This window comes from Anabrus simplex, chromosome 1 (assembly GCF_040414725.1).
Source record: "Anabrus simplex isolate iqAnaSimp1 chromosome 1, ASM4041472v1, whole genome shotgun sequence".
Classification (NCBI taxonomy): Eukaryota; Metazoa; Arthropoda; class Insecta; order Orthoptera; family Tettigoniidae; genus Anabrus; species Anabrus simplex.
The window spans coordinates 367,482,891-367,504,371 of NC_090265.1; the positions used below are offsets into that span (position 1 = coordinate 367,482,891).

General features: G+C 41.3%; 1 protein-coding gene across 1 annotated transcript in view; it reads left to right on the plus strand.

Moving 5' to 3' along the window:
• Positions 1 to 986: 986 nt before the first annotated feature.
• The window catches only part of LOC136867287 (43 kDa receptor-associated protein of the synapse), a 223,603-nt gene continuing 203,108 nt past the window's right edge, over positions 987 to 21,481 (plus strand). Inside the window, exons 1-2 of the mRNA XM_068226744.1 lie at positions 987 to 1,156; positions 18,369 to 18,570. Of these exons, the coding sequence (XP_068082845.1) occupies positions 987 to 1,156; positions 18,369 to 18,570 (372 nt within the window). The remainder of the gene's footprint in view (positions 1,157 to 18,368; positions 18,571 to 21,481) is intronic.

Consider the following 21,481-nt stretch of genomic DNA (forward strand, 5'->3'; position numbering starts at 1 on the left):
CTATCGTTGACGGGTTAGTTTTTGTATACTGGCAAAAGTAATACCATCTGGTTGAAATGACCTGCAAAAGAGGCAGTGCACACCTCAAGTAACAACAATAGTCAGTCAGTATAATATTACCTTGATAAGTTGGAGAGACTCAGGATATTGTACGCCGTCACATATTAAAACATGCGATGCCTAGACCTCCAACCCACACGTTTATGATCCCTTTATCCTCATTTTTCGAGTGACCGTTCCTTCATGTTCTACTAATTTATACTGGCGGGAAAAGAAATATATCCAAACACCAAGAAGGGATTAGATTTTATTTTTTGCTATGGGCTTTACGTCGCACTGACACAGATAGGTCTTATGGCGACGATGGGACAGGAAAGGCCTAGGAGTTGGAAGGAAGCGGCCGTGGCCTCAATTAAGGTACAGCCCCAGCATTTTGCCTGGTGTGAAAATGGGAAACCACGGAAAACCATTTTCAGGGTTGCCGATAGTGGGATTCGAACCTACTATCTCCCGGATGCGAGCTCACAGCCGCGCGCCTCTACGCGCACGGCCAACTCGCCCGGTAAGGGATTAGATTAACGAACGTTGGTAGGCATGTTTATACATCTGAAAGATGACGTTGATTCAAATTTCACGCAAATCGCATTAGCATGGCGATAGTAGCGGCCCCGTGATGTTGCACATCACGTCTGCTTTAAATACAGGCTGTACTGTGCGACAGCGTGATATATATGTGTTATAATGGACTTAGTGACTGTGAGTGACTGTGAAGAAGAGGCCAGTATCAACAGCTCACTGCGGTTGAACGATGCCGTGTAATAGGGCTACGTGAAGGTGGATTTTCCTTCCGCGCTATTGCAGAACGACTTGGCAGGAATGTCTCCAATGTGCATGCGTGTTGGCAGCAGTGGTCACAAGAAGGTACGCACGCAAGAAGACCGGTCTCCGGACGTCCCTGTGCAACCACCGAGAGGGAGGACCGCCGTATGGCTCTGGCGCAGCGGACTGCGTCTGCAGCAGCAATTCGAGCGGCAGTTGGCACCACAGTGACGCAACGTACTGTCCGAAATCGGTTACTTGAAGGACAGCTCCGAGCCAGACGCCCTGTGGCGTGCGTTCCACTTACACCAAACCACCGCCGTCTGCGACTTCAATGGTGTCAAGCGAGAGCTCATTGGAGGATGGAGTGGAGGTCCGTTGTGTTTCCGATGGAAGCCGGTTCTGCCTTGGTGCCAGTGATGGCCGTGTGTTGCTTAAAAGGAGGCCAGGTGAGCGCGTGTATTATACCTGTCTGCGGCATCGACACACTGGACCTACACCGGGAGTTCTGGTCTGGGGAGCAATTTCCTATGACAGTAGCAGCACTCTCGTGGTTATCCCACGTATCCTCACTGCAGATGTGTACGTCCGTCTGGCGATTCGACCTGTTGTGTGGCCATTCATGAACAGCATTCCCGGGGGTGTTTTCCAATAGGATAATGCACGCCCGCATGCCGCCGTTGTAACCCAACATGCTCTATAGAGTGTCGACATGTTTTCTTGGCCTGCTCCCCATCTGCCCAAATCGAGGACGTATGGGACATCATTGGACAACAACCCCAGCGTCATCCACAACCGGCATTAACCGCCCCTGTATTGACCAACTCCATTCCACAAGCTGACATCCGGCAGCTGTATGACACAATGCATGTACGTTTGCTTGCCTGCGTTCAACAGTTAGGTGATTACACGGGACCAGCATGGCACATTTGCGATGGCTTTTCTCGCGCGGATATTAACCTGTAGTATTGTACATTTAATCAATCAAATGTGTTACCTTGACAAATATATTGCCAAAATTTCCGTATTCTACATTCCCTATTTCATGGTATTTGGATATTTTTTCCACCAGTGTAAATAGCAACCTTTAATACCTTCCCGATCAGTAGAAGTTAATGACCTCGCGATTGTTCTGCTTATAAAAATTACATTAAATACCACCTTCGCCAGGAAGTTCGTTATAATGAAGACTGAACAATACTCCCACGTCAGCGATGCTCCCATTGCTAGTGTTGGTAATGAAAGCCTATTTTTATTATCTCCATTATTACAGCTCGCACATTAAAACGTCTATCATAAAAGATTGTAAAAAAAATTAAAACATTTTCTGTAATTGTTGTTGTTGTGTACTCTAGAATTAATTCTTCCGAAGATATTTGTAAGTTTGTGATAACTGTAATTATCTTAAATATCACCATTATGTCTACTCGTACGACAAAAGGGAATGAAACGTGCAAGATTTAGTATGCCTATGCTCCAGCTATTATCGCTTTTCCATCCCATGCCCGAGTTAACTCGGATGTTAACATTTCTCCTGCTGTTCCAAACACGAGTTAATTCGGATTTAAAGCAATGCGCTCTTGTTCACTTCCGAGTTCAGTCCAACGCTGTTGACATGCTTTGTTCAGACGACGGACGATTCATAAATCGCTTTACCGTTTTTTGACGATAATTATGTGCCTTTTGTTTTTCTTTCACAGCTGAGATGGGTGCACGGGAGTGTAAAGAAAGCATAACGAAAGATTAAATATTAAACATTTCAGGCAATGATGATGAGTCTGACTTTTTATGAATATACTGGAGATAAGTTTCAGTGAAACAAGCTGTCGACATTTATCACGCCAAGTTTTTTCAAGTTTTGGAAAAAGTGTTAGGAGAAAACTATTGCTAATATTGTCGTTCCATGACTTTTCAGTAGCTGTGTAAATACAAAGTATTTATGGCCTATTGCAACCACTGTCGAAACGTCCAGAAATATCTGGTATGGGGCATGCATAAGGCTGAAAGAAACTTGGGAGTGAAAAGGTTAAGCATGGGCGCAAAACACTGGTTTGCTTGAATCCATTCACTCGTTCTCATGGGAGTTCTTCTTCACATCAACATTGGAAACGGTTAGGGTAGTATCAATACCGCTTCTTTTACTTTTTTTTGCTAGCGGCTTTACGTCGCACCGACGCAGATAGGTCTTATGGCGACGATGGGATAGGAAATGACTAGGAGTTGGAAGGAAGCGGCCATGGCCTTAGTTAAGGAAACAACGGAAAACCACCTTCAGGCCTGCCGACAGTGGGATTCGAACCCACTATCTCTCGGATGCAAGCTCACAGCCGCGCGCGCCTAACCGCACGGCCAACTCGCCAGGTGCTTCTTTTCCAAACCTAGATAAAAATATTTCCTACCGTTTACATGCAGGGATGTGTAAATGTCGTCACGATATCTGTACTGATTTTTGCATATCCTTATACTGATAAGGAAACCCCGCGACTTTATCGCTCCTGATTTTTATGAAACTTGGTAATAATGCGTGCATTAGTAGTTTGTTTCAGAGTGCTTTCTATATCGAGAAATTGAAAGGAAAACTCTTCACAGTAGTTAAGTCACCTGAAAGCTTCTTTTGGTAAAATGTAACATAGATTTTACGTTTAACCTGCGAGGAGTAGCGTCAAAAATTTTGCGGGATGGGTCGCGCACGGTCGATTTAACGGGGACTATAAAATACCAGTTTTTGTAGCAAAACGCATTGTATTTTTAAGGAAAACATCTCCATGAAACGAAACACCAGTTTTCTTGCAGCTTTTATAGCAAAACAAGCTGTGTTATTAAAGCAAAGCATATAGGCTACATGAAACACAAAATATCAATTTCCTTCCGAAACACATTGTATTGATAAGTAAAAATATATCCATGAGACAAAATACACAGAACACGTTGTACTATTAAAGAAAAGAAAATTCCTTAAACCATACCAGTTTTTAATGGAGTACATATTATATTATTTTAAAAAATCCATGAAACTAAATACAAGATTTCTAGCAAAACACATTGTATTATTAAAGAAAAAATCCATGAAACTCATAAAACACTTCTATACCGACAACAAAGACCGCAGACAGCGAATGTGCGAATGTTAGCAGTCACGCACGGTGGAAACGACCACTCTTACCGACAAAGCTTTCCACTGAATGACTGGTAATGGAAGGGGAAATACAAATAGTAAACCCCTGTATTGGGCGAGTCCGTTAAAAGGTACAGGAAAAGAGGAAACTTTATACCATAAAACTATTCTGAAAGAATAAGAAATGTATGCGCCCGGTCTGGAAGACCGTAAGGCGACCCTTCGCTGGTTAAGCGTTATGTCAACTTATTTTCTGTCGGAATATGCATCTTTTAGCATAATAATAATAATAATAATAATAATAATAATAATAATAATAATAATAATAATAATAATAATAATAATAATAAAAACTGAAATTGAACGTAAACGAAATCTTCGTGACAGAAATGTTGTTATAAAAATAATAATGTTATTTGCTTTACGTCCCACTAACTACTTTTACAGTCTTCGGAGACGCCGATGTGCCGGAATTTAGTCCCGCAGTAGTACGTTTACGTGCCAGTAAATCTACTGACACCAGGCTGACATATTTGAGCACCTACAAATGCCACCGGACTGAGCCAGGATCGAACGTGCCAAGTTGGGGTCAGAAGGCCAGCGCCTCAACCGTCTGCGCCACTCAGCCCGGCTGTTATAAAAATGAACTCCTTCGTTTATAAATAGCTGTATTCATACAAATGCTTCACTATGCCTGACAAACAGCAGGCGTTATTCTTATTGATTCTTGCGTTCGATATTCAAATATTCTAGACATTAATTTTCAGATATCAGGAAGCTTAAGTGTAGATAACTGTGATGAAAATTCCTTCATGATTTGTTCGCGGAATGAAATAAACTGTGCATCGAGCATTGCGTTTTACTGCTATATTAACACGGAGTGCCCTCACCATATTAAAATTCCGTTTTAGTGGAAAATATACCAATTAATATCGTTGTTATTATTGTGTTGTTTAGATAAGATGCATGTTACAACAGGAGGTGAGGTAAGATAAAGTTTAAACATAATTTTTTCTTGCATTTAACCAAATGGGGCTTTCAGTCTGCCCAACTAGTGGCAGGAGTTCACAAGTTTTCCTTTCAATAACTCGATACAGAAAGCGCTCCGAAATAAATTACTTCACAGATGATACGTTTACCTCAATTTCTATGAAGTTAATAAACCCTTCATAAAAATGGGAAGCGCAAAATTCTTGGGGCTTCCTTCTGAGTGCAAATTCAACTAATTCATTTTGGAAAGAGGTGGGAAAGCGAAACGGCATGTTGGAAATTTTGGTAAGGATATTCAATACAATTTTTGAGAAAGGGATATTCCCTAAAGAGGGCTTAATATGCCCTGTATACAAAAATAAACTGGATAGATTAAATCCAGGTAACTATAGGGGAATAACCATATTGGATACATTGGGGAAAGTATATACTTCTATATTAACAAATAGACTAAAGAACTGGACAGAGAGACATTCAATCCCGTCGATATTTCAAAGTGGTTTCAGAAGAGGGAGAAGAACGCCAGATAATGTTTTTATTGTGAGAACTCTTATTGACAAACATGTAAAGAAAAAAAGGAGGTAATCTGTTTATCACATCAATACATTTACGAAAAGCATTTGATACTGTGAGAAGGGCAGCAGTCGTTACTAGGATGAAGCAAGATGGAGTTTCATGCAAAATGATAAGAGCGATAGAGAAAGATATATGCTGAAGTAAAGTGTACAGTGAGAGTGAAGGAAGAAGTAGTAGTAGGAGAGATTATCCCTAAAATGGGACTGAAACAGGGGTGTAAATTGTCACCGATTTTATTTCTATTGTTTATTAACAATAAACTAGAATTTAAAGGTGAGCAGCGATGTGCACTATTATGTTTAGAAAATAAGGATATTCCTGGCCTTGTCTTTGCTGACAACTTACTCCTGTTCACACTAAAGCAACGCAATGCAAGAGAGTACAGATGGTATCGAAAAGTATTGTAAGGAGTGGATATGAAAATTAACGCACAGAAAACTAGAGTAATGGTGTGTAAAACAGGGAACAAATTATCAAAGAAAAAATGGTATATTGAAGGAGTAAATCTAGAAGTAGTTAACAAGTCGGAAAAATATAGGAGTTATAATATCAGGAAATGGAAAAAATACTGAACACGTTAAGAGGGCAAAAATTATTGGTACAGCAGCTCTAGATAGTATACGAATATTAGATAACAGAATGCCTAATATTGATTTTAGGGTGCAAAGTAATGTATTCAGTGCTGTGATTAAATCTAAAATGTTACATGTTTCAGAAGTTTGGGGCACAAAAGGGAAATATCAAAGGTTGATTTTTTTTTGCTAGGGGCTTTACGTCGCACCGACACAGATAGGTCTTATGGTGACGATGGGATGGGAAAGGTCTAGGAGTTGGAGGGAAGCGGCCGTGGCCTTAATTAAGGTACAGCCCCAGCATTTGCCTGGTGTGAAAATGGGAAACCACGGAAAACCATCTTCAGGGCTGCTGATAGTGGGATTCGAACCTACTATCTCCCGGATGCAAGCTCACAGCCGCGCGCCTCTACGTGCACGGCCAACTCGCCCGGTAAAGCTTGATTCAGTCACTAGTAGATTTATTAAAATAATTACAGATTTGCCAACATGTACAGCGAATAGTGGAGCAAGGTTACTGTGTACAGACATTAATATAAAGGTAGATATAATTAAGAGTTTCTTTCTGCCGCTGCACATTGCCACATGACAGAGGATACCATTTCCAGTTTTAAATAAGAAAATTATGAGTTAAATAATAATAAATAATAATGAGGTAATAATAAGTTAAATTTATCGAACCCAAGCAATTGCAGCCAGTTAACGGTGGTGATGTTTACGGTTATTATTATTATTATTATTATTATTATTATTATTATTATTATTATTATTATTATTATTATTAATTCAGATGATGAACCAAACGCTTCTACGACTCATGGATTCTAGATGGTAACTAACTATACTGCTGTCTAGTACTGTTTCCTCTTTAGCTTAATTTCGAACTGAGACACAAGTTACTACGTGCAGTATGTCCCTAAAGTTAATCACCATAACATTAAAATACGATATTTTGCTTTCCCTAGCCAAAGGAATATTCCAAATAAGCTCGTTCTAACAAGTCCACATATATTACTCTATTAATTAATACTATCTATTCTCAGAAACGTTACCGGGAAAATTACTTCTACATTTTTGAACTTGTATTAACGCATCAAGTACTTTCGCTGTTCTGTGACGCAGCAAACTATCGAGGAAGCACTGGAATGCATAATGGATGTGTGGGATGTGCTCAGTAGGAGTCCGCATTTTCCACTCCAGTGTGCAGTAAACCACCGGATGTTAAGCTGAAATAGAAATCGATAGCATCCAGAGGTAAAATCGATTCCTGATTGAAGGTTACAAATACTTTATGACCTAGCATATTTGTAACTATGTAAAATGTTGACTTTCTCCTAAATGTGATATAGTGAGTGTGAGGGAGGAGTTGCTGAAAAAATAATATTTATTTTTATCTAGCTGTTGAATCAGTCATTGATGGGTTAGTTTTTGTACAATTGCAGCGGTAATGCTATCTAGGGGAGATGAGTGGTAGGCGCAGAGGGAGAGCACATTTCGATTAACAACAGTTAGCGTAATGTCTTTGCCGGCGAGACCTAGTGTTTACAGTGCAGTGTGTCCTTTAGTATGGACTAGAACAAAATTTTTACCTTCATTATTATTATTATTATTATTATTATTATTATTCGTTTAAGGACCGACCAGTTCTCGCGTGGGAATTCAAAGCCAGGTGACTTGAACGATATACGTATATGGCATCTTAACTTGTTCCGTCGTAGCATGAATCTTCCATGTCTGTCGTTATTTATCGTTATTTATTATTCCGGTCTGTCTCATCCTCATCCTCGGCTTTGACAATATGAAAATGACTGAGGTATGAGCAATGCTAGTAATGCCAATTCTTATGCAGCCAGTCCCTGAAACGAATGGTGTGATAGCGCTCTTATGGTCAGTTGGTGAGTACATTTGGTAGACTGATATGAAATAGCAACTTCCGGGTCGATGAGGAAAGCAACGGGGAAACTATGAATTTCCCTTGTACGTCTCTTTAGTGATGCCAAGGCCATCTTCAACAGCTCATTGCGGTACCGTGGAGGATCCGGCTAGGCTTCGGGCTGACTACTCAACAAACAAACAAACAAACAAACAAACAAACAAACATATATAGTGTAATGCTATTGATCAGTTGTATGGGCTAATATGATATTGTAGGTCACTGCATTTAGTTTTCTTGCGGCTCGTCGACATTAAGGCATCCGAGTTCAAGGGAGTCGCTTATTTCCACCTCCCTGCATGACTATACTTTTCTCGTATTTTAATCGCGTTTTCCTCCTCATTTCCAAAGTTTTCTCAATTACCCTCCTGATCAACACGGGATGATGATCAAATAATAAGGCCATGATCGCTTCCTTCCCAGTGCTAGCCCTGTCCTATTTAATCGTCGCCTGTCTGAATCGTTGCGATGCGAAACAAATGGAAATAAATGATCACATTGTTTTGTAGCTACCTATCCGACGTCGATGGACTTCACACTGAAAACCCACAGCCTGTTTCCAGTCATTCGACCGAGTCAGGAATGGAATGATGAATGAAGCCCCCACCTAGCGGCGAGTATATGAATTGTGCCGGCTGCCGAAGCCTGTCGCACTCCTCTGGGGCAATGATTAATGAATGACAGATGAAATGAAATGATATTGGGGCGTGTTGCTGGATTGAAATATGACAAGGAAAACCGGACTACCCGGAGAAAAACCTGTCCCGCCTCCGCTTTGTCCAGCACAAATCTCACATGGAGTGACCGGGATTTGAACCACGGAACCCAGCGGTGAGAGGCCGGCGCTCTGCCGCCTGAGCCACGGAGGCTCCCATGGACTTCACACTAAAAATATAAATTCGTGAATATCTCTGTTGTCATCGTCCGTGGAGTAAAACTCCATGAGACATAAATGATCGGGCATTGTGCCCTTTAAAATATTTTTACTCTACATGTTCTAGATAGAACAAATATTTCCGCACATATTTGGCAGTTTGTGAAAAATGTAATAATTGCGAATATCGTTATTTCTTCTTCTTGCTTCCGAATTTGGCCAACTGTGGACCGCGTGAAACTTAATGCTTTCTGGCCAGTCTTCTTCTTTTCTCTTCCTAGAACTTCTTCATTCGTTCACTCCTTATTTTTCTCTGCTCCTCAGATATTACAAATTTGGGCCTGTTCTTCGGCTGCTCTTCATGAAATTTGTGGTTATCTACTAGAGTTCTGAACTTCTTTCTGTTGAGGATCAATTCTGGTGTTAATTTAATTTCTTCTGCGTCCTTCTTAATCTCCTCCACCCATTTTGTTGTTCTCCTCAATCCAATTATATATTTAAATATCGTTTTAGTCAGGCGGTTGTCATTCATTCTGATGAGATGTCCGTAAAATTTCAGTCTTCGTTTTCGCATTGTGTCCGTGATCTTTTCGGAATACTTATACAGATCGTCATTTCTCCTTTTCCTCCACGTACCATCCGTCGTTTTCTGAGGTCCAAGAATTTTCCTCAGAATTATTTATTATTCGTAAGATTTTATTTATTTACTTAGCGTGTGGATGCATCACTAAAACATTACATTTTGTAATAATTATCTCATAATAAAGTTACAAACTAATATCCAGGCCACGAATGTAGTCCATTTATCCTTCCGTCAAAAATAGGAACCCTGTTGTATTGTCAGGGAAAGCTCTCAGAGGACATCGTTGGACTACATGGTGAACACTGCCTTTCAGGACCACAGTCACAACTTGCAGAAATTATTTTCTTCCACTTGTGTAGGAAATCCGCACACCTACTAGTACTGGTTCTTATTCGCTTCAGAACCGACCAGATCTCGCGTGGCAATTCAAAGCCAGGTGGCTTCAACGATATACATGGCATCTTAACTTGTTTCGTCGTAGCATAAATGTCTGTCTCCAGAAGTCATTAATAGTAAACCCGTTGTCAACTAATATCCTTGCAGTTTTCAGGGTTGGGTGATGAGAGCGATGCCTTCCTTTATTGATGGTTGGGATATCTGCGTGAACAGGGAGGTGAGGAATTTTCTGTAGTTTTCTGTACTTCCGTACACCTACACCTACTTCCTGGTTACCCATTCATAAGGTAAAAGTTTTATCATGTACAGTTTTTCAAACCAACTAATATTAATGGAGATATTTGACATTTCCTGTTTTGATCCTCTTAATATTGTTACACCACTGTATAGTGACCAAATAACACACCAAACAAGAATTTACAGCCAACTCAAGCGAGGTGCGTACAGCGAGCTGACGGTACAATGACTCTATACATATAGAGCAGGGCCCCTCAAACGCCCAAAATCGCACGCGTGCAAACTGAGGCTCTGAGGTCCTGTACACAATGCATCAGTCCCACTCAGCTCAGCTCGGACCAGTGCGTCGTCTCGGGGCGACTCGGCTAAGCTCGGCTCAACTCGGATCGGATTTGGAGCGTTAAGGAGCAAGTGAGGAAGTGGGAGACAGGGGGAGCGAGCGAGACAGGCGTGGGGAAAGAGAGACACAGCGCTATTCCTCCAAATTAATGAGTGGGGGTTTGCACTCTGGTCAACCAAGCGAAGTCGTATTTTGCACCGTGCACCGTGCAATGCACTGGTGCATGCACCCTGAGAGGCCATGGTTTAGAGTATGTCACCGTAGCTGACGGGAAGTACATGCTGTATTCCTCCACTCAAGGGACGAGCAAGGTGCTAGCTACCTGGCGGAAAATAGCAGCTTCTTTGTCCTATCCTCTACCCTGCAAGTCCCTGTCGTTTTAAAGTTCTGCGCTTGTGCTAGAGATAGCCTGCCTCTTATCTACAGGGCCTTGGTTTTGATTGTCGGCTGAGCCGATTGATTTTTTCGTTAACTGCTAATTCCGTTCGCTCGGAGACTGGGTTTTTATGGTGTCCCCCGCATTACTTCAACTCGCATACAACAGTACCTTTGCCATACTAACACGTATTTTCCTATACTCGGCAACAGCCGCACGAAATTATAATTATTGTTACGTCATTCGATATCCAGCCAGCGCAGAAATATAATTTTGGACTGAGTGCTCGAATGGGATTCATTAAGACTCTTGATATCAATTGAGGAGCTGTTTAATATGAAAGCCAGCGTACCTGGTCATGAAAACCAAGCAATACACTGAGTATGTCACTGGGATGCCCACGTGACACTCCCAAACTGCAGGTCATAAGACTGGGCAGCAGTCGTCTTGGTAATCCAGGCTTAAATTATTATTATTATTATTATTATTATTATTAATAATAATGTCTGACTCCTTGGATGAATGGTCAGTGTCGTGACCCTTTGGTTCATACAGATTCGAGTTCGATTCCCGGCCGTGGCGGGGATTTTAGCCACGTCTGGTTAATTCCTCTGGGTCGGGGAGTGTGTGTTTGTGTTTGTGTTTGTGTTTGTCCTGCTGGGCTGAGTAGCTCAGAGGGCAGGGCGCTGGTTTTATGAGCTTATGTGGTATCTGAAGGTGCTTCAATACGTCAACTTATCGTCAGTGGATTTATTGATTTATAACAGAACTCATGAAAATGTTCGGCTCCTCGGCGTCTCCGAAAACAGTGAGAGTAGATAGTGGGACGTAAAACCAAACAGCATTATTATATCATTATCGTAAAAAATGAAATGGCGTATGGCTTTTAGTGCCGGCAGTGTCCGAGGGCATAATGGGCTCGCCATGTGCAGGTCTTTCAATTTGACTCCCGTAGGCGACCTGCGCGTCGTGATGATGAAGACAACACATACACCCAGCCCCTGCGCCAGCGTAATTAACCAATGATGGTTAAATTTCCCGACCCTGCCGGGAACGGAACCCGGGATCCCTGTGACCAAAGACCAGCACGCTAACCATTTAGCCATGAAGCCGTTCATCTCAAACACATATCTTCACACCACAGAAACATGCAATAGGAATTCTTCGCTCCATGTAGAGCTGACATGAGGAAGGGCACCCGACCGTAAAGTTGGACTAAATCCACATATGCAATACAGTTCATTACCGCAATCCCACCAAGATGTGGGAAAACTTCTCTCTCTCTCTCTCTCTCTCTCTCTCTCTCTCTCGCTCTCCGCCATATGTGGCGCGCTGCTTTACGTTACAAATTATAGACTGTGGAGGAATAAATGGGCTAATCTTGAGTACTGATGAGATTTGCGCACAGTGCGAGGGAAATAGAAACGTTAAGGGAAGTGTCGTACATTCACTGCAGTATATGGAGTTCTCTGCACCTGATTGCCGGCCCCGTGGTGTACGGGTAGCGTGCCTCCCTCTTACATGAAGGCGCAGGGTTCGATTCCCGTCAGGGATTTTTACCTGAACCTGAGGGCTGGTTCAAGGTCCACTCAGCCTACGTGATTAGAATTGAGGAGCTATCTGACGGTGAGATAGCGAACCCGGTCTAGAAAGCTAAGAAAAACGGCCAAGAGGATTCATCGTGCTGACCACACGGCACTTCGTAATCTTCAGGCCTTCGGTAGGCCAAGGCCCTTCAAGGGCTGTAGTGCCATGGGGAGGGGGGTCTGCACGTGATTGTGGAATCGTTTGCCGGCACAAACTACGTCACAAGTTAGAAAGCCGATAGTTGTCAAAATCGGTATTATATCCAATGTTTAAGGGTGCTTACGTGTGTTAGGTCCGTGTCTGTAAAACTGTTGACAACGAAATTATTTAAATGAAATATTCCGTCAAACCAGCGTCCCTCAAAATACACGGAGTGTTCCCAAGCACGTGGGAAGTAATTGGTGGGGGGGAGGGGTTGGGCCTAGATAGTACACCCCCAAAAACAACACAAATTTCCTTACCCTCCTGTCGATCATTACGAGTTCATACTTTCCAACTTTGTACGGGTACATCCCAGAGTAGCTCTCGTCATGTTGATGTACCAACAGGGATACGGCATTGTAATACAAGAAGTGCTATAATCTATCAGCTTCATTGTCCGTATTGATGAATTAAGAATGCAAGTATGAAGAATGAGATTTCCACCTAATCAATACTTTATTACAAAATGTTTAAAGTTATCTACATTGAAACAGGACCGGTTTCGACCTGTAAAAAGGTCATCATCAGCTGTTGGTGAACCTGCTTAATAGCGGTAGTACGTAAAACATTACTAAAACTAATTTAACAAGAATGCCTTATTCTAATATAATATTACTTAAGATATATACATATGGTACAATATGGGGCTTAGACTCATTGGAGTTCCATTCAAAAATCTGTGCTGTTGCCAACATTATATCAAACAATATACATATATACATATGGTGCAATAAAGGGCTTTGGCTTGCTGGAGTCCCTTGAATGCCACACACTCCAAAAATTGTATAACAGAGGTTGTTGTTTCAATGTAGATAACTTTAAACATTTTGTAATAAAGTATTGATTAGGTGGAAATCTCATTCTTCATAGTTGCATGCAAGAAGTGCTCAAAATGTCTATCATGCACCTGAATCTACGCGTGAACACGTCACCTTACTGATTGTCGGGCACGTTCGAACTCTCCAGGCATTGCACGTATTAGACGGCACGCTGGCCAAGTACTGCAATGTTCGTAACAGCGTGCCTGACTATCCTTCCATTCTAGCTGGTAACTAAAACAGGCTTAGCTGGCAAACGTAGGGCCCATGTTCATAGCCATAGGGACTTTTGTGTTGTTTTGGGGTGCAATATCCACACAACTATTACTTCCCACATGTTTGAGAACAGCCTGTAATTATTTTGTAGTAAATTAGTGGTGGTGATGGTCTTGTTTATTTTTAAGAGGCACCTTACACAGTAAAACAACAAAGTATTAATTAAGAAACTCTCGTAGCAGATTAGTTGTTAAATAGTCTATGATATTATCATCATTATTTTCGTCGTTTATCATCATTATTCCGATTCATTCATCATTTCATTTATTCCTGGGCCATGTGTACATTTACACTCTTCATGTCCTGTAGCGTATCAGCACAATGTTTCTTAGGACATTTCTTGGGTCTATGTCTGCCAGATGGCGATAGTTTTTCAATTTTATTTAGGTCTGTACACGTAAAATCATTATACTCAGCAGTTAATAATTATTTTGTGTATTCATAATATGTTTTCTTGATCGAATTGAAAAACACTTCTAATATTCTTCTTTCTTTGCCGCTTCCCACACTCCCTGGTGAGTTCGCGAGTACGATTTGTATTCTACATGTGAGCTTGGCCAGATGGTCTTCCCAATAATAACTTTTTGGTCTTACGGTCAAATTTTACTGTTTTTGAAGACGTTCAAATGCAGGGATTTTGTCACGCAAAAGTTCTTTTACGCGCTGATAAACCTACCGACACGAGGCTGACATATTTAAATACATTGTACAACACAACTTTCTTTACGGCTCGCAGACACAGATAGGTCCTATGCCGACGATGGGATAGGAAAGAGCTAGGAGTGGGAAGGAAACGACCATGGCCCCAGCATTTTGCCGGTGTGAAAATAGGAAACCACGAAAAATCATCTTTGCGGCTGTCTACAGTGGGGTTGGAATACATCATCTCCCGAATGCAAGGTGATGGCTACGTAACCCATTTTACGCAACCACTTGCTCGGTTTAAAATACCACATGACTGAACTGGAATTCAACTCGCCAACTGGGGCTCAGAAGGCCAGCACTCCACCGTCCGTGCCACTCAGCCTGGCGGGTGCCCTTCCTGACGCCAACCCTATGTGGAGGGCTCGTATTCACTATTCAGTGTTTCTGGGGGGGGTTCGTACTGTGGTCTTTTGTATGTAAACGAAAGGATGTGTATTAGGATAAACACAACCACCTTGTTTTCGAACTACGTAGGCTATATGAATTAACCAGATGAGGATAAAATCCCCAACCCCACTAAAAATTGAGTCCAGGACCCTCTGAACGAAAGACCGCTATGCTGATCATTCGGCCAAGGAGCCGGAAAAGTTAAACAATTATTATTATTATTATTATTATTATTATTATTATTATTATTATTATTATTATTATTATTATTATTATTTGTCCAACTCCATGGGTGAATAGTCACCTTAGATGGCCCCGGGTTCGATTCCCAGTCAGGTCGAGGATTTTAACTGCATATGGTTAATTACTCTCGCTCAAGGACTGGATGTTTGCTTTTGTCTTAATACACTTACCTGTATCTTCATACACAAGAACCTCGTTTATCCGGCCCTCATTAATCCGGATCTCTGATTTATCTGGATCGAAAATAATAAAAAATGTTTTACCTGTACAGTATTTCTTATACAGGGTCGACTCTTGTTGAATATCTTTTCCCCCAAGGATAGTTAAGAACAGGAATTGGAAGTACAGTAATCAGTAATTCAGCCACGGTCTGTCAAAATTACCGTCCCGGCATTCGCCTGGAATTGAGAATGGGAAACCGTAGAAATCCATTCCCAGGACGGCCGAGGTGGGATTCGAACCCCACGCTCTTCTGAATGCAACGCACTACGAATTCACTGATGGTGAATTCGAAAATTAATCCGGCGCTCCAACAGAAGAAATAATGACTCATGGAGAGGCAACAGTGCAGCTGGACAAACTGCTCTATTTAGAATCACAGACTGAAACCACATCGGCAGACCTGATGTTAGTGGTGCGCGCTGGCCTTCTGACCCCAACTTGGCAGGTTCGATCCTGGCTCAGTTCGGTGGTATTTGAAGGTGCTCAAATACGTCATCCTCGTGACGGTAGATTTACTGGCACGTAAAAGAACTCCTGCGGGACTAAATTCCGGCACCTCGGCGTCTCCGAAAACCGTAAAAGAGTAGTTAGTGGGACGTAAAACAAATAACATTAAATTATTATTAGTGGTGCGCGCAAACACTACACAAATATGAAACAGAAAAACTCTGTTTTAGTGCATAAAACAGAGTCGTAAATGTAAGAAAAATGTTCTTATTCTTTTGTACAATAAAAATGGTATTACTGTACAATTTATGTTAATAGATTATAAACACGTACTGTATTTATTTTTCATTTTTATCGGATTATCTGGATTTTCCATAATGCGGGTCATTTCCGATCCCGCTTAATCTGGATAAACGAGGTTCTTGTGCACAACACACCACACTAACAATCACCAAATTTGAAATAGTGAATAAATCCCTCCTCGTGTGGTTGGCGTCACGCAAGGTACCTGTCCGTAAAACTAGGTCAAATTCACATCCAGTGCCAATTCCAATACACTGGAATTTATTATTATTATTATTATTATTATTATTATTATTATTTATTTATTTATTTATTTATTTATTTATTTATTTATTTATTTATTTATTTATTTATTTATTTATTTATTTATTTAGCTCTAAAACCTCTCGCCTAGTATATTGCCATAATTGCATGGATAAATAATTATCAAACACAATCTTACTAATGTAAAGCAATGGGATATTTTCTAAATTCTCGTTAAGGAAAACAGGTGCTGAAAATTACAAATTGGTGGATATCCTCAATCAGATAGATGACCATCCAGGCAAGTATGGCAATGCGATCCCATTATTATTATTATTATTATTATTATTATTATTATTATTAAAAGTCCAGATTGGTGGTAAGCGAAGTACATCGCGCTTGATGGCGCGCTCAACAAAGGACGCGTTCTCACGAAGATAGGTTCGAGTAACAAACAAGACCTTCCCCTTGCCAGTACATCTCTTACCACATGACACCCCACGCTTGACAGAGGAATGAAACAAATGTTGCGAACGTGCTCCGAAGAGAAAATAGTATTACCCTGGTTCTAAAGGGATCCGAGCTATAATTGGCCTCAATGAAATTAATGATGTTTGTTTCCCATTTCAGACTTGGATTATGTGCCGTTAATGGGAAGATCCAAATAGAACCAACTTTAATTGAACGAGCTCAATCTAAAAGGAAGCTGAAAGAAGCAAAGAGAAAATATCAACTGTTAAAATGAGTTTTAGTTGGAACGAAGTTATATCGTTTGAGGATTGTCTCACTGCCTCAGAGTGGTGAACATAGTGGCCATTATTCCTGGTTTAGGAAGATAGATGGTTTCCAATAACACGTGCATCGTTCAAGACCCAGCAAAGAAGAGCATATTTTAATAGACATGAAATCAAAACAAGAAATATATTTCCCTGTAAGCGGTTTTCATTAGGAATTTGACATTCCTTGTGATAGAATACCTCGGTGTAGATTTAGGGGGCCTGTTTCTCAACCGGAGGCCGTAGGTTCAATGCCCGGCCAGGTTACGGATTTTTGCCTTGATCTGAAGGCTGGTTCGAGGTCTACTGTTGGTTAATTCATATGGCTCGGTGGCTGTGTGTTGGTGCCGTCTTAAGCATTAGAATTCATGTGAGGCAGGGCCCCATCCTCACAGTCACGCAGGTCACCTATACGGGGTCAACTATGAAGACCTGCACCAGGCCTCTCCGGAGGTCACACGCCTTAAGAAAATTAATCCAGTGGCGAGGTTCAATTCTCGACTGGATGGAAGGTTTGGAATATGACACATTCAGCATCTTGAGGACAACTGAGAAAAGAAGAGGGTAGCTATTTTCGTGGACTCCTTCTTCAAATGTAGATGAATGCCAAGTGTGTACTTAAAAACACTGCCGCACAGATTATCTGGCAGATTTCAAACACGCGAATGAGGAAACATCTCAAATTAAGATCAGGTAAGCATAATTATATCGATGAAAATGTCACACAACGTCTAGTTCGCAAACAGTTAACTGCTAAGAAAAACTCTTTCACAGGAGACCAATGAAAATTTACTTATGAATGGTAAGAAAACCAACTCCTATAAACTTCTTCCTGTTCTCAACACCGGAAGTTTTTCTATAGAAGTTAGTTTACACACTATTTTGTAGATGAAGTGAACTTTCGTGATCAGTGTAGTGAATCGTTTTTCATTCGCTACTCATGGTGCAAGTTATAAGTCTGCTTTGATCATTAAATGACCTCTTACACTGATTTAAGTACTTTGTAAAATGTAACTTCTATTTCTTGTAGATCATCTTTCTTGGCGGAGACAGACCTTAATCGCACTACTCGTCAAAATTTCCACCGCTCTCATGTGGATAACATTTTCCACTAGCAGATGATATTGTAAATCTACTGAGCAAATTAGTCCAGCTGCCATACTGCAGCATTCGTTCAATTTTTCATGCAAAAATCGTCTCTACTGATATTTTATTTGACATGTGGTTCAAATGTCGTGGCTTCCTCCTCCGCCAAAACACATTATCCTGCCAGCCAACTCTAAAATATATAAGCAATATTGTTAAAATTATGTTTCCTTTTGAATGCTATGAAGAACTTTTCCTTGCAGTGGAACAGCGAGCCACCAGCTGTCGGCCACAGCGTTGCTGCCCTCTCCCGACGGCTCGCGACATCCACTCGACGTCTATGAGTTCGCAGAGGAGGACCTCCCGGGAAGTCCCCGGCGCGGTGGGGTGCGGCCGGCCCATGGACTGTGGGAGTGCCTGGTGGGGTGCCGCCGAAGAGTGGACCAGCAGCTGGCTCGACGTAGAGTGAGTATTCACCTAGCTCCAAGTGACCACCTGTTTCTTTGACTATATTTTGAGAATACAATGAGCTATAGAAATGTGTAAGTAGTTACTTAGCCCCTGTCTACATAATTAACTGTCTCCGTGGTCTTAAATTTAGCGCATTCTCTTCTCTTGCCGCTCTGTTAGTCCGAGTCCGATACCATCCTCTCCCATAGGAGCTAGTAGATTGAACTATTGGAAGTAAATGTTCACCGAGACTATAGGCTTAAGACCAGCTTCCTATTCCACAGTCAGTTATGGAAGCGCATTTAATAATTATTTTAATAAAGTCTCGCCCCTAGGAAAGTAATGGATTCTCAACCACTAAATAATTCTTCTGAAATAATCCGGGGAGAAACTTGTAATCAGTGGGGCGCAACAAAGAGCATTGGATTGACTGAAACCGGGACGAGAAGTAATATGAGATTCGATATATAATGAATTAGTGAAGATACCTTAAGGTAAGAATTATCTTATTCCTTCTCTTTTGCGTATATTTTTTTATATTTTGCTTTACGACGCACCGACACAGATAGTTCTTATGACGACGATGGGATAGGAAAAGGCTAGAAGTGGAAAGGAAGTGGCCGTGATTTTAATTAAGGTACAACCCCAGCATGTGCCCAGTGTGAAACTGAGAATCTACGGAAAACCATCTTCAGGGCTGTCGATAGTGGGATTCGAACCTACTATCTCCCGGATGCAAGATGACAGTTACGTGCCCCAAACCACGCGGCCACTCGCTCGGTTTTTGCGTATTTAACGCCACACAGACATTTTTAAAGGTTTCCATGCACTAGAAAGGTAGCCACAGCGTCAGTATTTGCCTACTGTAAAAATTGGAAAACTATCTTAGGGCTGCCGACGACGCTCGAACTCACCATTTCGCGAATGCAAGTTTTTATTCAAGTGACGCGTAACGCGTAGTCAGACTCATTAAGGGGAGAAAAGGTAAGAGATGATTAGTTGTTCATAAATAAGGAAAGGGATTAAACAGTATAGATACCTTCCTCAGACGTGGATTTATTGTTTTAAGAGGAAATACAACTAGATAACCATCCTCTATATAACACTAATCAGAGAGAAAAATGGAAGGGGTCCGACACTTCGAAAAATGAATGTACCGGCCAAAGGAAGGCAAGGGCCACGAAGGGCATAAAAATGAATGACTCCCTAAGCCTCCATACGTAATACCGGCGGGGTTTGAAAAGAACAAGAGTTGACCAAGGGAGATCGACAGGATGGATGAAAGTGAGGTGCCTGGCACAAGTAAGTGGAATCAATGCCAGGACTTACCTGAGGGCCCCGTGGCAGAGTCCTGCAGCCAGGCCCACCGCGCAGCACTTCAAACCCACGGGCTCCGGCAGCCCAGCCCGTGCAGTGCCGTTCTCTTCTGACGTGGCCGCGTACTGGCCCACAGCACTGGTATCATCCAGCCCACCGCAGTCCACCGCACTGGGAGGGCTCAGTAGAATGACCGTGAGTACATCTCCACAATAACATGTGCGCCGTGCACAACGAAATGTTCACGTCACACTACTATTCGGATCACTCTCTACGAATTCCCGTACGCTAATAACATATTTCGAAATAGGCTAATCGCATTTTGAAATTAAACGGTAGAGATTTCTCCTGCACTGTAATAATGATAATGATAATAATAATAATAATAATAATAATAATAATAATAATAATAATAATAATAGAAAAGAAACAGAAACTTTATTATAAACTAATATTCGTCTGCAATTGACATCAACTTAACTGAAAATTAATCTAAATAACACGAAGCATATTCATAGGACTTCATTCGCGTTTGCCTCAAAATAAAATACAAACTGAAATGACGTGCAATATACCAACAACAAAAATAAACCTGAACATAGCATTTACTTAGTGTGCGTAGTTTATTCGTCATTACTAATGGTGGTGGAATGGAATTACTGTGGATGAAAAGAAGAGCATCAACATTATCTGGTTGTAGAAGAGACCATCGTGCGTTGAGAATGAAGCGCGGTGAACTGAAATTTCTCTCTGAAGCTGAACTTGACGCTTGCGTACATAATACTTTCTTAGCGATCTAGTGAAATTTTTGATAGTTTTGTCAATTTGTTCTCCAATAAGACGCTATATATATATCTTCTTCCATTCCACAATTTTGCTCTAAATATCTTTCCAGCTCATCTGTTGGAATAGGAGCATCACGAAGGTCAGTCCACGAAGAAAACTTAATTGCAGTACTTTGACAGGTTGTGGCATAGTCGTGGAGTCTTATGACACGCAAACATTAGAATGCTCGCCATTCAAGCACACCTCGTTCATAAGTTTTTTATCTAATCATAAAAGGACAAAATCAGTCCGACTCTTTTAATCTATACTAATATAATAGAGAGTGCGAATTTTGTTAGTTAATGTATATCTGGAGGGTAATCTCAGAAACTACTGGACCGATTCTAAAAATCCTTTTACTAATGTAAATATACATTATCCCTGAGGGACATGGGCTGTATTTTATTTTCAAAACAATTTGAGGTCGGAGTGACAGGGCAGACATAAAAATAATTGGCTAATATAGGCGAAATATCGAATTTGTCGTGCATGGACGAGACAAAGCTCATTTTAAGCCCCTTCACGCAAAGAACAAAACTCGGTGAGCCCTAGGACCCTAAAACCAACTGTTATGGAGATATTGGCACCACACTACCCCTGCTCTCGGAATCAGATAAAGAAATGAACTGCCGTAACCATGACAACGTCAGCTCCACGATTCTACAGCAGCGAGATAATGCGCGTACGTTTGGGCATAGCTGCCAACTAAAATTTGTACACATAATCCCTGAGCATATCTACAGTACATCACAAAAACTTAACATGTTACAAACGTAAAGTGGTG